Source organism: Achroia grisella, unplaced genomic scaffold (assembly GCF_030625045.1).
Source record: "Achroia grisella isolate CSIRO2021 unplaced genomic scaffold, CSIRO_AGI_Agris_v1 utg327, whole genome shotgun sequence".
Lineage (NCBI taxonomy): Eukaryota > Metazoa > Arthropoda > Insecta > Lepidoptera > Pyralidae > Achroia > Achroia grisella.
Genome location: NW_026712799.1, coordinates 2,734,443 through 2,753,130, shown reverse-complemented (window position 1 = coordinate 2,753,130; position 18,688 = coordinate 2,734,443). Strand labels below are relative to the sequence as shown.

Here is an 18,688-nt window from a genome sequence, read left to right as displayed (position 1 = left end):
ATAGCTATTTCACAAACTAAACATAACATAAATCGTAAAAATATAGAATCCTTCATCCATTCATCTAAATATCTGATGTCACGGAGCCTAGTATCACAGTTTTTTAACTAGTGATGTATTTTAGCATTGTATTTTTTAAAAATGAGTACAAAAACTGTGGGATACACAAAATGTGTTGAAATGTTATAGTTTTCCAACAGATGGCGCTGAAATTTAATATCGAGAGTAATCTTGGAAAATTAGTAGGTAAGCGCCCGCACAGAGGACCTCCCGATTAAACTCCCGTTATAATGGACACCATACCACTTGTTGTCTGCACGGGCAGTGCGTCGACCGCACGCCCTTCTTACGCGAATGTGGCATCTTCACATTCGGAGAATATTTCGCATATAAATTGTGTCGCATTAGTGTATTTCCATTATACTTATAGTTAAATAACTCAGTTTAACATTTAAAATGTGTGTCAAAATTTTATCATTTTATATTAATTTGGTGAGTGTATTTGATATATAAATAATAAACTTATTATTAAGTGAATATATGTATTCACCTACTTAAGAAAGTTACAATTTAAACTTTTTTATGTAAGTACATAAATTGTAACTTTGTTAAGTTTCTTAGTTTCACTTAATTTTTTGTAGGTATTCGAATATATTAACAGATAGATTTTGCGTATTTATTTCCAGTATATTTTGATGCTTCTTTTACTTCTGTTGATACACTAGTAAGGACTAGTGTTGCTAAAATTTAGTCATTTGTTAGTTAAATTTAATTTATTAGTTATTTAATTTAGTGAAACTTATTAGGGCTTTAATCAATTAATAATAATAAAACTCTTTATTGTGCATAAAAGAAACAAATAATTACAAAAAGGAAATAAAAAAAATAAGATATAAATTAGTATTTATATCTTCCCATTATTTACATTGATATTGAAATATGTATTAATGGATACACAAACATTTATTGATTCGTAAAAAAATATGTTCTAAGAAATAGCATTCCTATAACAGAATCTAATAATTATTTTTTTAAATTTCTTAAAATAAATATTTTTCCCGATATCATCCGAAAATGATGTACTGTTTATGTAGGTACATAAGTATATGCCTATATGTGCCTATAAGTATATTTATACCTAAATATATGTTATAGAAGTGTTACTGCAATTTTTTTGTAATATTACCTACCTAATATAAAAAACACATCCTTATTATTACAAAAATATTTTGAAAGGTTTCGAACTACTACAAGTATTAAAAGAACAATTTAAATGTCCAAACATTAAGTACCATTTTCTAAACCTTTACAAATTCTCAAAACGTACCGATGTCGGTACCTATTTGTAAAGACATGTCTTGAATATCTAATATATTGAATTATCACAATTAAACAATTTTATCATGTTCATACGCTCATCATAGCTTCCTCTAAACTCATCTGTTGCATGCTCCACTGACTCATTGCCTATGCATTCAGAGCGAACAGACCGTTGAGGCAGCTAGGTAAAAAAGGCATGAACAGTGGGTGAAGTTTATCTTCAAGTTTACTGTTACCGGCGGCACCCATTCGCTCTAAACGCATTATCGTGTCATTAGTTAAAGGTGGATGACCGACTTTGAAATATTCCTTAGTCATGAGACGTGTTCCTAACAAAGGCAAAAAGTGTGGACACCATAACGCTAAAACAATATTAAAGTAATTGTGCATAAAAGTAGTGACTAAAAATGATTTAAGTTACTGATATTTAGTACATTGTAACGTATTTATAAATTAGTAACAATTTTTTTCTTGTATTTATAAAGTTGTACAAAAACGAACTTAAGTCATATGGCACATGTATTGAATATATTACAAAAGTACTGTCGTTTATTTTTCTCTATGTGAAAGGTTATTAACACGAGTTCGCAAAAACGTAACTGCAATATAAAGTAGGTACCTAAATATTTATTAGAAAATAAACTCATAGAATGTAGAAAACATGAATAAGTTTCCTTATATAAGTTTTACAATGACTACCTACAACTCTGGCTTTAATAGTAGTTTTATTCGAATTCATTTTGGAAAATAACTAAGAGACAACTTTTACGTGAATTAACGCTTATTCAGCAATAACCACAATGACGTTCGAAAAAAAGTTGGTCATTGTCACCATTCTACTTTTCTTATAGTCATTAGTTCTATATTCAATTGTAATTTTTTTTCTGATGGGACGTTAAGCTAGAAATAGCTATTTTATTTTTATAATTTTGTATTTTCGTTATTTTGATCATACTGTGGAAGCTTAATTATCAACTAATCTTGTTTACATAGTATAAAAGGAAGTCGTTTCCGCTATCGGTTCGCTTAGATCTTTTAATTTAATTTAATTGATGAAGTGATTCAAGAGGTATGTTTATTAGTATAATACATATGCGTGCGAAGCCTGGGCGGGTAGCTAGTATACAATAAATACGTTGGAGATACACAGGAAACTCTTAAATTTTTTTTTCTAAAAATGTAATAAATTTTGTGATAATAGTAAGTATTAGTGAATTGTGTAACTTATAGTGTTATTGCTATAGTATACGCATAATTAAGTAAATAATTTAAATCTATTTGATAATGTTAAAGTGAGCGAATAAATTATCCGATTAAAAATCGATGAGTCAATGACAATCGAATTGCACTTTTGATATATATCTATATATCAAAATTGCATTTGCATATTTATTAGGTACATTGACGACTTTGAAATCAGCAACTAAGAATTGACTAGGGTCTCTAGCTGTATTTGAGTACCTAAGTTTTATTCTAAATTAGTTGTGTTCATAATTAATGTTATTCGCTGTCAGTATAACTGTCTATACGCGAATGAACATTTAAAATAGTTATACAAAAAATATTTTCGAATATTAGATTTTTTTTATTTAATTATAATGGACAAAGAAACAGAAATCAAAGCTTTTCTTTTCATAACAGGAAAGGATACAATATGTCTGATTATCTATTTTCTGAGAAGTGGGGCGTATATAATAACAAAATAAGTGAATAATTGTTCCTTATAGACAAAGTATGAAAAGCTGCGTTTACATATAGCAATACGGCATATATTTGAACTTTCCATGCCTATCTATATATTGAATAAGTAGTAGTACATTGACCGCTCTGTTTGTTTTTGTCTCTGCTGAAAACATAACCTATGTAAAACGGGCAATTAGGGTTAACCAACACGTAATAATATGCAAATGCTCACATGAGTTGGCTAGGGGAAAGTCAAGTAGCTACTGCCTATAGCTGAGGAAATGTCCGACTAAGTCGACAATAAGGTTGGGGCAACGAAACCAACGAGAGCCAGGAAATTAGTATATACCAATATTATAGTATGTGAAAATTGTATACTGTAAGGATTCTCAACATTTTTAATCGGTTCCCATTTCCTGGCTCTTGTTGCTTTCATTGCTCCAACCTACGGGACGGGATAAACTACCAAAATATACTTTTAGTGACTTTATTAAATTTGGCTCATTGTGAGTAATTTTGTTTAATTCACAAGATAGGATAGTGTTTAATACAAGATAGTCAGTGTAGAGAATATGGGAATCTCTATAGGATTGCCCTATAGAGATTCCCATATTCTCTACACTGCATGTCCAGATCTAATTATTGAAATGGTTAGTATAAAATCTAACTATTTTACTACTTCTCGTAACATTACAAGTTTCACTTTTCTATGTAATTGTAAACTCAAACTAATTTACTAACATAGGACCTTTTCGGTCTTTTGTGAATGTCGTAATTTATGACTATTCCTACCTTCCATGTCGGCTAGCTACTTCAGTTCTATAGAACTGGCAAGAAATTCAACTGTTAATATTATTTTTTTAGTTAGTTTCAATCTTTAAATATTACATATCATTGAACATATACCTCGTATGAACGATTCATAATCAAATGAAATTGCAAACAAGTAGACAATGCATCTAATTATGTATAAGCGGTAATCGTCGCCTATACATATATAGTTACTCCACAGATTTACATTATAATGTGATGTCTGTGATATCGATCATGCATTGGCATTCCGAAGAACTAGGATTTAATTATGGGCTTGTAATTTTATAAGGTGCAGTAGAGTCATCACCGAGACTCTCTCTCTAAAGCATAGTTATTTGGTACTCTCTCGTAAAGCATGTTTATTTGGCTACTGAAAGAAGTGAGGCTAAGGTGTGGTGTGCATTAGAGTCACTTTTTATCGATTTCTTTGTCTAGCCACACGATATCTTACAGTTTAGCCAATGAAGGCATTCAAGGCATCTACGCGGCATCCATGACAGAAAAAAAAGACAGCATGTTTAATTCATGATATGATGTGAATTTGCCAAGGTCAAGATGAGCCTGATTTTATACTCATTCTTTCATCAGCATAGGTATGACATTAACGCAGAAAGATAAACAAATTCTAAGAGATTCACAAATTCTATTATTATTCATAAAAAAACACATTATTTTCGTAATGCAATTCCTAGATTAATATTTAAAACAATTGTTTAAAGATCGCGTGGGCAATGATTACAAACCATTAGATAAATATTTTTTCTTTCTTTCTTAAAAATGATTTTGATTAATTTAAAGTAAATATGTCTATTTATGTGTGTATATTATTAAACGATAATGTTATGCGTATATTTGATTGGCAGATATTATACACAAAATTTTAATTCTAGATAGCAAATTCACTTCAGGTTTCGTTACCCACTATACATAATATATAAGTACTTATGTATATCAAATACTCGGAAATCGAGCAACAAAAATGTCGTACAAGAACGTGCTGACCATACAATAAGCTCAAGAGACCGCTAAGCACTTTCGCTGCTTTTTCTTTAAACAAATTTCACTTTTGGGTCTACAGAGACTCTCGTTGATAGACATAATAATAAACACACTTGTCCCTGAGGACTAAGCATAACGTTGAATAGAATTATAGTATTCAAAATACGTAACGCATGAAAGTCAATTATTGCTTATGAATCTATTACATCACAGAAGTCCTTCGTCGTTATCTTTCTTATTATCCGCGGAAAACAAATTATACTTATGGAAAAACTATTTTTCCTAAAAAATAGAACAGTGTGTCATTATACCTCTATGTAAATACTCACATTTTGTTACTAAATTATGTTGCTACACTACTTCTATAATGTAACGGTACGCACTGGACGTTACTTTGTATAAATGAGGCTTTAGTTCTGGGTGCTCAGTGTTATGTACGCAGGTGTTTGCCATCAGACTTTTCATAACAGCTTTGATTTTAAAATAGGCAATTGTTGACTTTATCGTTATTTTTAAGAATATGCTTAATTATAATTTATCCAGATTATAATGAATAACACCCTTTGATAAATAGATCCGTCTCTGTCGGCAATTATTTAGAATTTTATTTAGACTTGTTATAATTAGGTTAAATAAAACGAGGTCGACAAGTTTAGTAACAAAAATCCCCAAACTCGATTTAGATAATAAAAAATCTTGGTTATCTACGCCAATTGTCGTTTCATAGTGGACGTAGATAGTTGTCTAACATAGGCGGTTTTTTGATTGATGATGCAAAAGTGATATCAGACTGGTCGCTATCAGATGATTGGTTAAAATTTTCCATGAAATGACAAAATTATTAATTATTAGCACAAAAAATCCTTACAAACAATTACTTCCTTTATAGTTAGTGTCCTCCTTAGGCAGTGAGCACATGATCATATAGATTTATTAAATAGTAATTGCTAATAGACACTAGTTTAGATACATATTATTTAGAAAAACAATAGTTAATAACTGTTGTTACAATAAGTATGGTTGACAAGTAGGTATTAATAAGTGCCAATATAGTTTGATAAAACACGAGAGGCACCTGATAGCGAAGCAAGTCATACAAACGGTTCAATGACATGTTATTAAAAAATGACCTAGAAATCGACTACGAGCACTTTCTTTTGAAGGTCTTACCGATTCGCGCGTCACTACACTAGGCTATCTAATGTTTCCGGTCAAACAATCACCGGATGTAGAAAAAGTACCTAAGAACTTATTTAAAGTTGTGTTCGTTCCTAAGGGGGAAAATGGCAGTTATTAGTTTAATTATTTTTAATATCATTTAAAACGAGAACTGTGATAATTAACCTTTGAATATTACAAATTGTAAGAGTACCAAATTCGTTTTTATTACGTAATATAATTTTAATTTATTCTTATCGGTTGGTGCCAAATTTTAAACGTTATTTTATATTCACATTAAATAAAATCCAAATATCTTTTTTATATTCGGAATGTAGTTTGTTGTGGCAATAAATTTTCAAATGCCATTGCACATAATTACATTAAATCGTTAAGCATAAACTTTGCCCCCCCAAAAACCGGTTTTTTTTACAAAAATTGCACAGACGAAGGATTATGAAATTTCGCCCATTTTATAGTTTATGGAGAGAAAAAGTGCATTATACAATTATTTTTTAAATTGTGTGTCAAAAAAATTATATCGATAAAGAACATTACATACACTACCACGAATTTGACATACCTACATACATACACACAGAAGTAGTATTTGACAATACAACCTTAATAATGTTCAAACTTCTGCCGGAGCCACAAGAAGAGAAAAAAAAGTTCAAACTTATAATTTAAAGATTGAATTTCGAACATTGAGGGCCGTAGTGCCACAATATTAAATTTTAAATTTAGAGTGAATACAGTGACCACCAACATATGCTATTATATATAATGATAGTAGTTTAGCAGCCAAAATTTCTTGTCTTTTTTCCGCCTCTTCTCTCCTTTGCATCGGCATATCTCTCTTTCCCTTTCACTTACAAAGTATGTAAACATTTGAGATAAGGAATTTAATTTTATGTTTTTTGATCCTGTCGATAAAGGGATAACCATCTGTGCCAGCGGTTTCACCTGCGTGAAATTAAAAGCCTATATGTTATTCTGATGCAAGTATAAGATATTACTGTAGAGTTTCATCAAAATCCGTTCAGTAGCTTTTGCGTGAAAGAGTGACAAACATTCATCGATACTCACAGACTTTCGCGTTTATGATTTTAATAAGATGGTAGATATACTATTGTATAGATGAAAATATGAAAGTTTAAAATAAAATTAATAAACGACCATGGATATAGCGCTGTCTAATTCCAAACTCGGCACAGTTTGCGCTATGGGTACCTACTGTTTTATGGGTCATGATGGAATGGTGCATCCACTAACGGTATACGCTGGTGAGGTATCAATAGAGAATGATAGGATAAGCATGCCATTAAGTAAATTAGCCCGTCATTACAAAATCAACAGGAATCTATACATATAAATAAAATTGGAGTGTCTGTTTGTAATATTGAAATAACCGTTTTTTACTACATGCATATGAATATAAATACGGTACATAGACTAAAATAACATTTTTTTAAATTTTTGTCTGCCTGTCTGTCTGTTTGTTCCGGATAATCTCTGAAATGGCTGCACCGATTTTGACGGGACTTTTTTTGGCAGGTAGCTGATATAATAAGGAGAAAGTACTTTTATTTTAGATAAATAAAGTGAAATTCCACGCGGACGAAGTCGCGAGTACAGCTTGTTATTAATATACTATATTGCACTTGTAACACTAAAAATATAGATGGTTATACAAAAATGGGAGCAAGGGTGGACTTATCCCTAAATGAGATCTCTTCCAGCCAACCTGACGTTGGGACAGAGGTGGTAATTAGCGGGCAAGGATAGCGCTGAAGTTTGAGTAATTACAATATTAAAAAAAAATACTTATCCACGGTACTCCCTTCTGACATGGGACCTACTACAGCAATGAAAAATTACTCTCCGTTTTAGCAATTTTCTCCCTCTCCCAGTATGGGAACTAGTCAATGGTTACTAATACAGACAAACAGTCTTTAGGAAAATAATGTTTAATTTATTCGAAAATCAAACCCCCGACTCTTAGAATGTGTGCTGGTGTCAAACCTCTACACCATAAAAAGGTAAAATAGAAACTAAATAAACATATCTAAGTAGTCGTGATATTACTATGACATGCCCTTAATGTGGGTAGACCACAATTTGGACAATAATAAGGACAGGTTCTGTTTTATAAATACGGTTGGAGCGACTACGGAAACTGTGTCATTCGGCCACGGCACACATACCGCCCTCACGACTGCCTCACGTTCACTACTGACACTGTGAATGATTTTGTGCTCCTTGCGATCATAATAATTCATATTTCTATTATTATAATCGTTATTATTAATAATAATCATCGTGATAATCATTATTATCACCATTTATAATAAATTAAGAAACGATTGAGAAAACAGAATGCCATCAGTCTGCCATGTATACATTTCTGTATGCTGATGAATAAATTACTTCATAATAAGAAATATAATCACAAACTATGTTTATCTTTTCTTTAATTCTATATTCTTTCTATTTATCTTTAATAGTACCTACCTACTTCGATAATATTTTGTTCTATGCCTACTTACTTTCTTGTATGTACGTAAATCGATTTAAAAAAGGACTAGATTCTTATTATATCTTAGTGTATGTTATATATTTTATTACAACAATAACAGATTATTATAATTATTTTTTATTTGAAATCTGTTAATTCTGGCGGTTCCATAAAAAAATAATTACTCAGTAATGCTTAATAATGCGATTGGAGTTCGGTTTTTTTCGTTGCCATTATTAATATTTTTATTTATTCAACCATAACTACTAACTGTTAAGCACGTGATTCATGTTAATTTATTGTTATTTATTTCGAATTTCAGGCGTTACTAGCATACTGCGTGGCTGATTGTGGGCCGCGATTAAAGTATGCTTGGGGAGATGCACTCCAAGGCACGGACTGTCCCGGCCCAGATGGTACACCCTATCCAAGGTATTATTTGCCAAGTAGATATATAAGTAGAAATATATTTATTTTGATTGATAAATAGAAAGGTCTTACGTACCGGATTTTTTTGCCGTTCAGATAAAATTTTAGCGTACACATTTTATAAAGTAGAATACATAGTGAATCTACTATATACAATAAATAATAAACGTGTTTTTTCTCTAAAATGTACTAAAAAGTTCCACTCTGCTACTTTGTATAGCGCAGCTTTGACTCGTATTGGTACATACGAGTCACAAGTAGGGCGACTATGGGTTAAGGATATCTGCGGGAAATAAAATGTTTTCCGGTTGTCAGAAAGTATTATAGTCTTTTTAATTTTTTAAGACTCTGTAATTCTAATTAATAATAATTTCAAACTTTTCTGTGTCTACTTATTATTTTTCTCCGGATATCCGCCAAATGTTTTCCGCAGTAATAACAGGGCATCAAAATATTTAGGGAAATTCAGGAAAAATGTTCATATAAGAACATTTTTTATTTACTTGTTTCATATGTATTTGTTTTAACTTTATTATTTTGCTTTGACTATAAAAGTTCTATTAATCTTTGTATATATAAATATTTATTTATTATTAATAGGTGCTCTATATGACTGAAAAATTGTTTTCGTGAAAACCGAAACTGAATATTCCATATTGTAATAATTTTTCATATTGCATAATATTCGTAACCACTACAATATTTTTACAATATAATAAAATTTAGTAAAAAGTGGCTGTGCCTGAGTGCACCCGCGTGAAATTTATTTATTTATTTATTTATTCATTTCAATATTACAGATAATATTTAGAGCCTATGTGTTATTCTGAGGTAGAAGCTATATTATTTTCAAAGTTTAATTAAAATCAATTTTGAGTAAATTTGGCATGAGAGAGTAACTAACAAGAGTGCGGATGGGCCGCACTTCCGCTTTTATAATATAAGAAAGATAATGATGTCAAACCTATACTGAACTTACTAGATGTGTTTAGTACCTAGATTCATTAAGTAAATTAAATTACTCGTGTACTTTAAAGCATGTACTACATACTTAATTTATGTTCTTACTGTACATAATTGCTTTTGTCTAATTATAAACTATCACTTTAGCGTACACTGACCTTGATCCAAACCGGTTTTATTGAATAATCTGTACTTACTTATGGGCAATACGCGTCTACTGGCCTGGCCAGCCGGACAACGTGGCTAATGTTTATCTTTCTCCGGGTTACAGTCGATTTACTCGACGGCTTCGGTGGTCTAGTGGTTTAGCACACCTCTTTACGTCCGATGGTCGCGCGTTCGATTCCTCGTACAGTACAAACATTTGTATTCATGAGTATGATTATTTGTATCGGTCCTGGTGTTTTCTATATATATATTATGTATGTATTTACAAAAAAAAGTATATATGTATTTATATTAGGAGTCTGGTACCCATAATACAAGCTCAGCTTAACTTGGGATTAGATGGCGCTGTGTGATTTTGTGAGAGTGTGTCCAAGGATATTATTATTATTTATTTCGGTTAATAGCCAAGACTTCATTCAGTTAACTATGTCGGATATCCAGGGATTTACAACTCTATATTAAGAGGTTTATGTCCACGCAATAAAATTGCAATGTTACCTGCATTATTAGTTCTTCATATGTCTATTCAGAAACCTTGCGTCTTCCGTCACCTAAGAGCGATAGCAATACTTTCAATTGAAATTTTGCTGGAAATATTTACGTTCCGCTCTACTCGGCTTATTCTAACAGTCAATATGAAGGTATCTGTTTTGTTACACTGAAAATTCATTAAAATTCCAGCGTCTTTCACATTGTTTAAAAATTTACAACTGTGAAACGTTGATCTTAGTTGTCTTATCTTATGAACAAAATTTTATCGAGTTTAATTAGTTATTGTAGAAAGTTTTAATAATAGCATGTATTGTAAGGAGAGGCATAAAATATCTAATTTAATTAATACAGAACTGTCCTTGCTCTATTTATTCACTCTGGACAGATGAGTTTATTGAAGAGATAAAGTAAATTAAAAAAATTGGCAGAAAAGTTCCCTCGATAACAGTCGAGCTTAGAAATGTGATATTATTCAAACACCACGTGATGAAGTTTGTTTAAGTCTAAAGAGGAGTCTCTTTATCTAGTCAGGAGGATAGACGACAATTCGTTTCTATAGTAGAAATGTATAATATTAAAGAAATACAAGAGCATAGTCTGTTACTAAACAGACAGACAGGTGATGATGGCATTCAAACTTGTCGAGGAGCCATATATGGTATGTAAAATCAATATAGAAAAGTCTGTTAATTTAATTTGAAAAGAAACTGTTAATATAATTTTGCTGGTCCAGATTTATTGGCTGCTTTAGATGATAGTGATCCACCTAATTCACATAATATCAGTACAATGTTTTAACTCAAAATATTATAATAAACAACACCTGTTCTCACCCAGACGCAGAGAACAGCACAGGTCTTGATGTAACTAACCATTCTAATGACGAATTTGTGTACATGATGGTGTAACAGTGGATATATTAGCAAGTACATATATTTAGAGACCTTAAAAATATATTTATTCTCGAAATTATAGATGTTTGATAAGAGATATCTAGAGTAATTGGTGTTCCCGATATTATAGTGTCTTAAAATGGTGTGTTGGCAATTAAATAGATTTGTAGTCGAAGATCAATTCACCTAGAATTAATAGAAAATAATTTATTCAAATAAACTTAATTTAAGCACATTTGAATAGTCATAACATTTTTTTTCTATCTACCGCTCGACCGGAAAGCTGTCTCATCATAAGAAACTTGTGTGTTGCTCTTTCAAATAGTCCTTGTAAGTTTACGTTTACAAGTCGAAACGTGTGAATACAAACTACCAATCAACACTAGTTTTTTTGGGTCTAATATAAATAAACAATAAGATTAAATCAGTCGTAGTGATAAGAGCAGACCAGTCCCTACAAGCAGCACTCGTTCACGAGTATGACGGATGAGCCAGCCATCACTGCGCTCGACAATATTTTAGGGAGCCTAATGACCCGGCCATCTGGTGGACCGACGATCTGGTCAAGATCGCTGGAAGGCATTGGATGCGAGCAGCGCAGGACCGATCGTCGTGGAGATCTTTGGGGGAGGCCTATGTCCAGCAGTGGACTCTTCCGGACTGCGATGATGATGATGATGATGAATGACCCGGCCCACCACGCCGCCACATGTCTGGACATTTTAGTGAGCATGACTACTCATTCCACTCGACCACGTCACAGCTACTTATCTACAATATACATTAATTACAATGTTTAATGAAACGATATGCAGACCTCCAAATGAGGTAACGTCTAGCATAAATCTGAAAAAAGATATAGTTTCTGATATAATATCTGAATAGCTTGGTTTATTAAGGAAACTTTATATATTATAGATACGATTTATCAATTTAAACTAATGTTAGAGAAGTATTAAGAGTTGTTGTAAAATTCTTTTATAATATTGACCCGTTCTCCAAATCTCTCCATGCTGCTAATAAAATAATAGATGGATACCACGGATAGCTGATTGTTAGTAGTGGCCTCATTACTAGCAATAATATTCAGTTGATGTCAGGTCGACTTCGACTTGGTTCTCTGTATAACTATTGTGGTTAATTGCTGATAAATTCTCCACGGTGGATTAGTTGACATTAGTATATTCTCATCCTCCCCTACTGATCTGATAACGTATATACGCACTTGCTGGTGCACCATTCTGTAATCATCAGTTAAAAAAATCATCAGTATACGTTTTATTTCGTAATTTCTTCGAGTATCTTCTATTAAGTTGTATAAGGAAAAAGTATGAAAATAATTTAAGTTTATTGTAGGTACAAAATAAATAGGTCGTAAAAAACCGTAGGTAGAAAAGTCTATCTGTCTAGATCTGTATTCGCGAATAAATTTGAACGTTGGTTTCGCGATGTTTTTTGCTACCAAATCCATCTACCTGATATTCTAGCACCTGTTTTGCACTTTTTGTTCTTTTATTTTAATTTAAGTTTATTTATCAGAATAGATCTTATCTGTGGTAGCAGGTAGATATAATGGGCATTAGTATTTATATTATTTGTAGCTATAGTTACAGTTAATCTACCATCATCTGCACGCTATTCAATTTAGTATTTTGTGAGAACATTCTCACCACATCAACCTTGAGTAACTCAATCAAAAAGTAATTTTCACACTCAAATATTTGCCACCTGTATAATTTGGTAAAGTATGTACGTAATCTTTATAGTTTGCTACTAAATAACGTGACGGTAACGGGAAGCTCAATTTTTGCCTAACGAGACATCTGTAATATTAATTTTATAATAAACTAGCTGTGCTCGCGATTATGTCTGTGTGGGACAAGGACCTTGGATAGCATTATTAATTATTTATTTATTATATTTTACCTTTCTAAATGTAAAACATTTACAAATTTTGAATGTCGTATTTATTTATATTTAATCAAGAGCCTAAAAGTAGTACAATAAGTTTCAAACTTCTAGTTTTAAAAATAACGATACTTCCACAAAACCTTTCATCTGCCCTATCAACCCCTTGCAATCATTTTTTCGCATTGAAAAGTAGTATATGACCTTTCTCAGGGTCTAGACTATCTGTGTACTAAATTTTATTTAAATCGATTCTGTAGTTTTCGCGAGAAAGCGCGACAGACAGACAGACAGAGGTACGTTTGCACTAATTAACCAGGTGGGGTAGCAATTTTATTGTCTGTTCGTGTCCATGACTAGTGACACCTAGTCGAAATGTCGAGAGAAGTATACCTTTACCTTACCACACGATTGTTCATGTTAAGACCCGTTTAACTATATAATAATAATAATTATATTATCTGTGATAATAATAATACTCTTGGACAATTCACACTATGTCACCTAATCCCAGGTAAGCAGAGGTTGTGTAGTGTGTTGTATTTGTACCGTGCGAGGAATCGAACCCGAGACCATCGGAAGTAAAGCGGTATGCTAAAACGCTACACCACCGAGGTCATCGTATGTCATACATCATAATAATGTGTACTACACATGAAAGTTTAAAAATGTCATTATTTCATTTCAGACATTTAGTGAACAGGGCATTGAAGTCTGGACCATGGGGCCAATCACGCCAGGGGCGAGGAGTTCGTACCCTGGACCCGGCGCTGATGAGGCGAGCTCTCCTTGATGCGCACGAGGGTTACTCCGAGGCGAAGGCCAAAGTCCACACTGGCAACAGAACTGGTATATTTATATTTATTCCGTGTTATTGGTATTACAAAAGATACATAAGTACTAATATTACAATTGCGAAAGTGAACTGTCTGTTAATTTTTTATGCTTAAATGTTTGGAGTAAAGTTAATGAATTTTATAGAAATATGAATTATTATGACCAAAATAGGAGGCTTTCACCTCCTATTTTGGTCTCATGTTGCGAAAATAAAACTGAAATAGGGGATCAGGAAAATTATATATATGTCTAGGATAATTATATGTATATGGGGGAAGTCAGTAATTTCTCAAAAAAATATTGTAAAACTCATCATAATTACACCTTTCGTAAAATAACACATTGTACGCAAATAATATATGAGTACAAGTATAAAATAATTAGACCCCAAAGTTTTGCACTTTAGGGTTCAAATCATTCGGATCATAGTATAAAATAAAATCTTTTTCCGAAAAAAAAAATAATGGCTGACTACCCACGAACGGTTAACCGTCGCCCATGGACAATACTATAGACATCACGTTATTATGCTACCATACCATTCCTAACTAGGACTAACATGTCATGCCTCAATATTCTGTAGTTTCACTGTCTTATCTGACCCAAAACCTTGACCCTTCAAACAAAACAGCTTACAAACAATGATGCTTAGTGACTGAAACCCATGCTTTTTACAGTCACAATCTCTACTTGTCAAGTCAAATCGTATTTCTTACTGATTCTTTGCCGGCTAATTCTCCACTCATTAAACAATAATAATCATCAAACATAAGTATGTATAATAATTGTTGCAATTACCGAGACGTCGACAGTTGTTTCTCTATCTAGAATAACAGTTGTGATGGTATATCTCCACTTTTTCTGACTTCTTCCAGGTCGTGCCACGAACCTTCCAGGCCTGTCTACGATGGCGTCTAACTCGTGTGGTGGATCGAGACTCTGCAGAACACGATATAACACCACCGCCCCCATGTATGGAGTCTCGCTGACATCTGGACAGCCCGTCACTATAGTCCAGAAATTCCCAGATCTTCTGCAGCAAGTGGTATTCGAGGTTTGCGAGTGAGTATACTAATATTTTTTTTATTCGGTTATAAGATCCATGCTCACTAGTGATCCATTAGATATTTATACGTGGTTACGGAGTTTTCTAGATGGACTCGGTTTTGCTAAATGGTATACCAATTGAGGTTGATACGATAGACTATCTGACCTGACCTCAAGCTCATGTTGAACTTGAGGTCACGTCAGATAGTCTATCGTGACAAGTTAGCTATGAATTAACCGCAGTAGTTTTTAGGGAGGATCACTTGGTGATCTACCTGCCATTGCCAGCTATAATAACAATAATATCCCTGGGCAATTTATACAGGGCCATCCAGTTCCAAGCTAAGTAGAGGGTTATGGGTACTAGACAACTGATACAAATACTTATATATATTTGTAAAATACATACATAATACACATAGAATACACCCAGACCGATACAAACAATCATACAAATGTTAGAAATGGGGGTCACAGTCACCAGTAATAAAAATCCCTTTCGAACTCATAGTCACGGAGTAAGATTACGATAGAGCCATCAGGAGGAAAAAAGGAATAATATCAGTACAGGAAAGGGAAAGTCGAATAAAAGACTATACCAAGCAATAGCTGGTGTAGCAATAATATATAGGATCACGTGCAAGCTGGTTTAATATTCCATGTCTTTAAATATAGAAGTATTTTTTTAGTCCTAGTACCTATGTTAATATTATTTGATTGCACAAAGATTGAGTGCAGAGCGGTCTCTATATTGATCGTCGCATGCCCAAACGTTGTAGAGACTCGCAAGTTTCTTGCTCATCCAAAAAAATATGACTATTCAAAAGTGTACATACTATTTTTATTTCTATTAATTTAAAATTGTACGTGTTCTTTCTCTTAATGTATCCTAACAAAATACCTTTTGTTTTATCCATTTCAGATCAAGTGAATGCTCCCTAGTGCGGGGTTCATGCACCCAAACGTATGTACCTTATTTATTCTTAGTTCTTCCTTTGGGACCTGTGACTTTAACTGGACAGGACTACGTGCTGGTGGAGTCAGGGTGTGTCTGCAGGCCAGATCCTATGCCATAGGTATTGTATCTTAATTAGATAGGTGTTATACGAAATTATCATGAATACGTGTAGCTTTTCTTATAGTTATAAGGAGGCGTAGTAACACATTGAAGTCCAACAGACTGCAGTTTATCGATGTCAAACATCATTAATATTGATTCAAAAACAATCGATATTGATAACTATTCTCAATCGATCAACCTACTAAAACATTGACACGATAACAGTATGCCCTGGCTAATATATTCGAAACAGTTATTTTATTCGACATTTTAATTGAAAGTAGTTGCTATATTGACTTCACGTTTCCGATCATAACTTTGTTCTATATTTGAATTTGAAAATCGAATCGATTAAAATTTGAAGTAAAAGAACGAATGAGAAATGCGTGTATAGAGTGAATGAATCTGTTGTATTACTTGTATTAAATGTAGATGAATAATAATTAATTATAATAATTATTACAAATAACTTATTTTGAGAAAAATGTCTAATATACATCTTATAGTAAAATGCTACTAATAGTTAATAATATACAAGTAGACCTAATGTGCTGTGTCCCAAATTGAAACAATTTTAAGAACTATTATTATATGATCAAATTGATTCGTTATTGACAAACACATTCACACAAAAATGCATTCTTAATAATCACCAACGTCTTTTTATAGTCAAAGTTTCAATACTCACTCTATAATACTTGATGTTAACTCAATTGCCGATTTTAAAACAAATGGTATGAGTCGATGTTTTGTTTGTAAACTGCTAATCATTCTATTGTAATCAATGTTTATGACTACAGGCAAGATATATTGAGAGTTTGTGATTTCCTTGTAGATGTTTCAAGCCTTTCACATGCCAAAGTAGGTCGTAAGCTTTCTCATGGCAATATCCGTATTTACAACAAACTTTCGACCTTACTACATCACGCTTTTGGTAGGTTTTAAATAATGGATTAGAATTATGATAGTCCTCTTAAATACAAAATTACTAGGAAGGAAAAATCAATGGAAGTAAATATATACTAATATGGATGGATCAGTATATTTATTTTGGTCGATAGAATGTGAAAATCAAAAGAATTTTTAAGGAATGATTTAATTTGTGGTCGAAAAACATATTTCTCAACAACCAAATAATAATAAAATGTATAAATAAATGTAATGACCGAAATATCTATTGAGAAATAATCAAATAAATTATTGTTGGTTAATATTTCAAAGATTAGTAAAATTGTCTGTCCAGTACTTCTGTACCTAAGTTACGTTTTAAAAATATTAAAGTCATTGGGTTAGAAAAGTACTAATGTCATACACGAAACCAAGCTAGGTTAAGTTGTAGGGTTTTTAAAAGTCGATTATGATGTTATTATATTTAAGAGTTTGTCACATTTTCCCATGTTGCAACGTTTTTCATTGCAATTCAACCTATTGGTCGTAGCGTGATGTTATATAGCTTCCGATAAATGTGTATTCCGACACTAAAATTATTTTCAAAATCGGACAGTTCAGTTCGGATCAGTTGTAGCGGCAATTACTCCAAACGTCCAAACTCACAAACTACCTTTTTATAATATTAGTACGGATAAATGATATTAATATATAAATTAAAAGGTATAATTTACTGAAAGCTTCAAAAAGGTATTGGTGTAACGAAGGGTCTAAAATATTTTATTGGTTACTGTAAAATTGCCATGAAATCGTCTTGTATCGTCATGAATCGTCACAAATAACTTGTGCAAAATGATGTAAAAAAATGGGCAGTACCTAGGTAATATCCTCTTTGATTAAAACTGTTAAGTTACTGCGCAAGTTATGTATTATTAAAGTTTTGCTCAAGTTTATTGCTGCTTGTTACTAATAATACAAGACTTAAATTTTTCGGCCATTTTGTAGTTTGTAAAGCTAAAATAAATCTATATAGACTGAATTTATTATTGTTAATTTTATTTATTAAAATATATTTATATCTGTGCGCGCTGTTGTCTGTATTCATATTTTATTTATCGAATTTACTAGATTACTTAATTGTAAATTATTTTATGAATCCTGTTATGTGTCTGCGAGATGTTTCTTTAATTTAAGTAGTTTATTTTAGTTAATCCGGAACAACGAATGTAATAAACAATAATAAATTTTAACATATCCGTTGGTGTTTATTTTAATTATCATTGTACGTATAAATATTTTATTATAGTTATAAATTGTTTGCATATTGTGGGTTATGGGCCTTACAATAGTGTGGGTATCGCCTCAAGTAATCAGCCGCCAAACAGCTTGCTTTATAGGATGATTTTCAGTTGAAGGGTGAATTAAAGTTGTGAATTACAGGAATTAGAAGTACGATATCATTATCACAACTAGGATCATGTGATAACGTAACGTTCCTGATGCTGTTCATGT

General features: G+C 32.2%; 1 protein-coding gene across 1 annotated transcript; it reads left to right on the top strand.

Annotated features, from left to right (window-relative positions):
- Window positions 1-320: 320 nt before the first annotated feature.
- Window positions 321-16,811, top strand: LOC131843664 (uncharacterized). The gene is made up of 5 exons (XM_059192350.1): window positions 321-492; window positions 8,814-8,923; window positions 14,033-14,193; window positions 15,057-15,243; window positions 16,151-16,811. Exons 1-5 carry the CDS (start codon window positions 457-459, stop codon window positions 16,302-16,304), a joined length of 648 nt encoding a protein of 215 aa, XP_059048333.1. The 5' UTR covers window positions 321-456; the 3' UTR covers window positions 16,305-16,811.
- The last annotated feature ends 1,877 nt before the right edge of the window (window positions 16,812-18,688 follow it).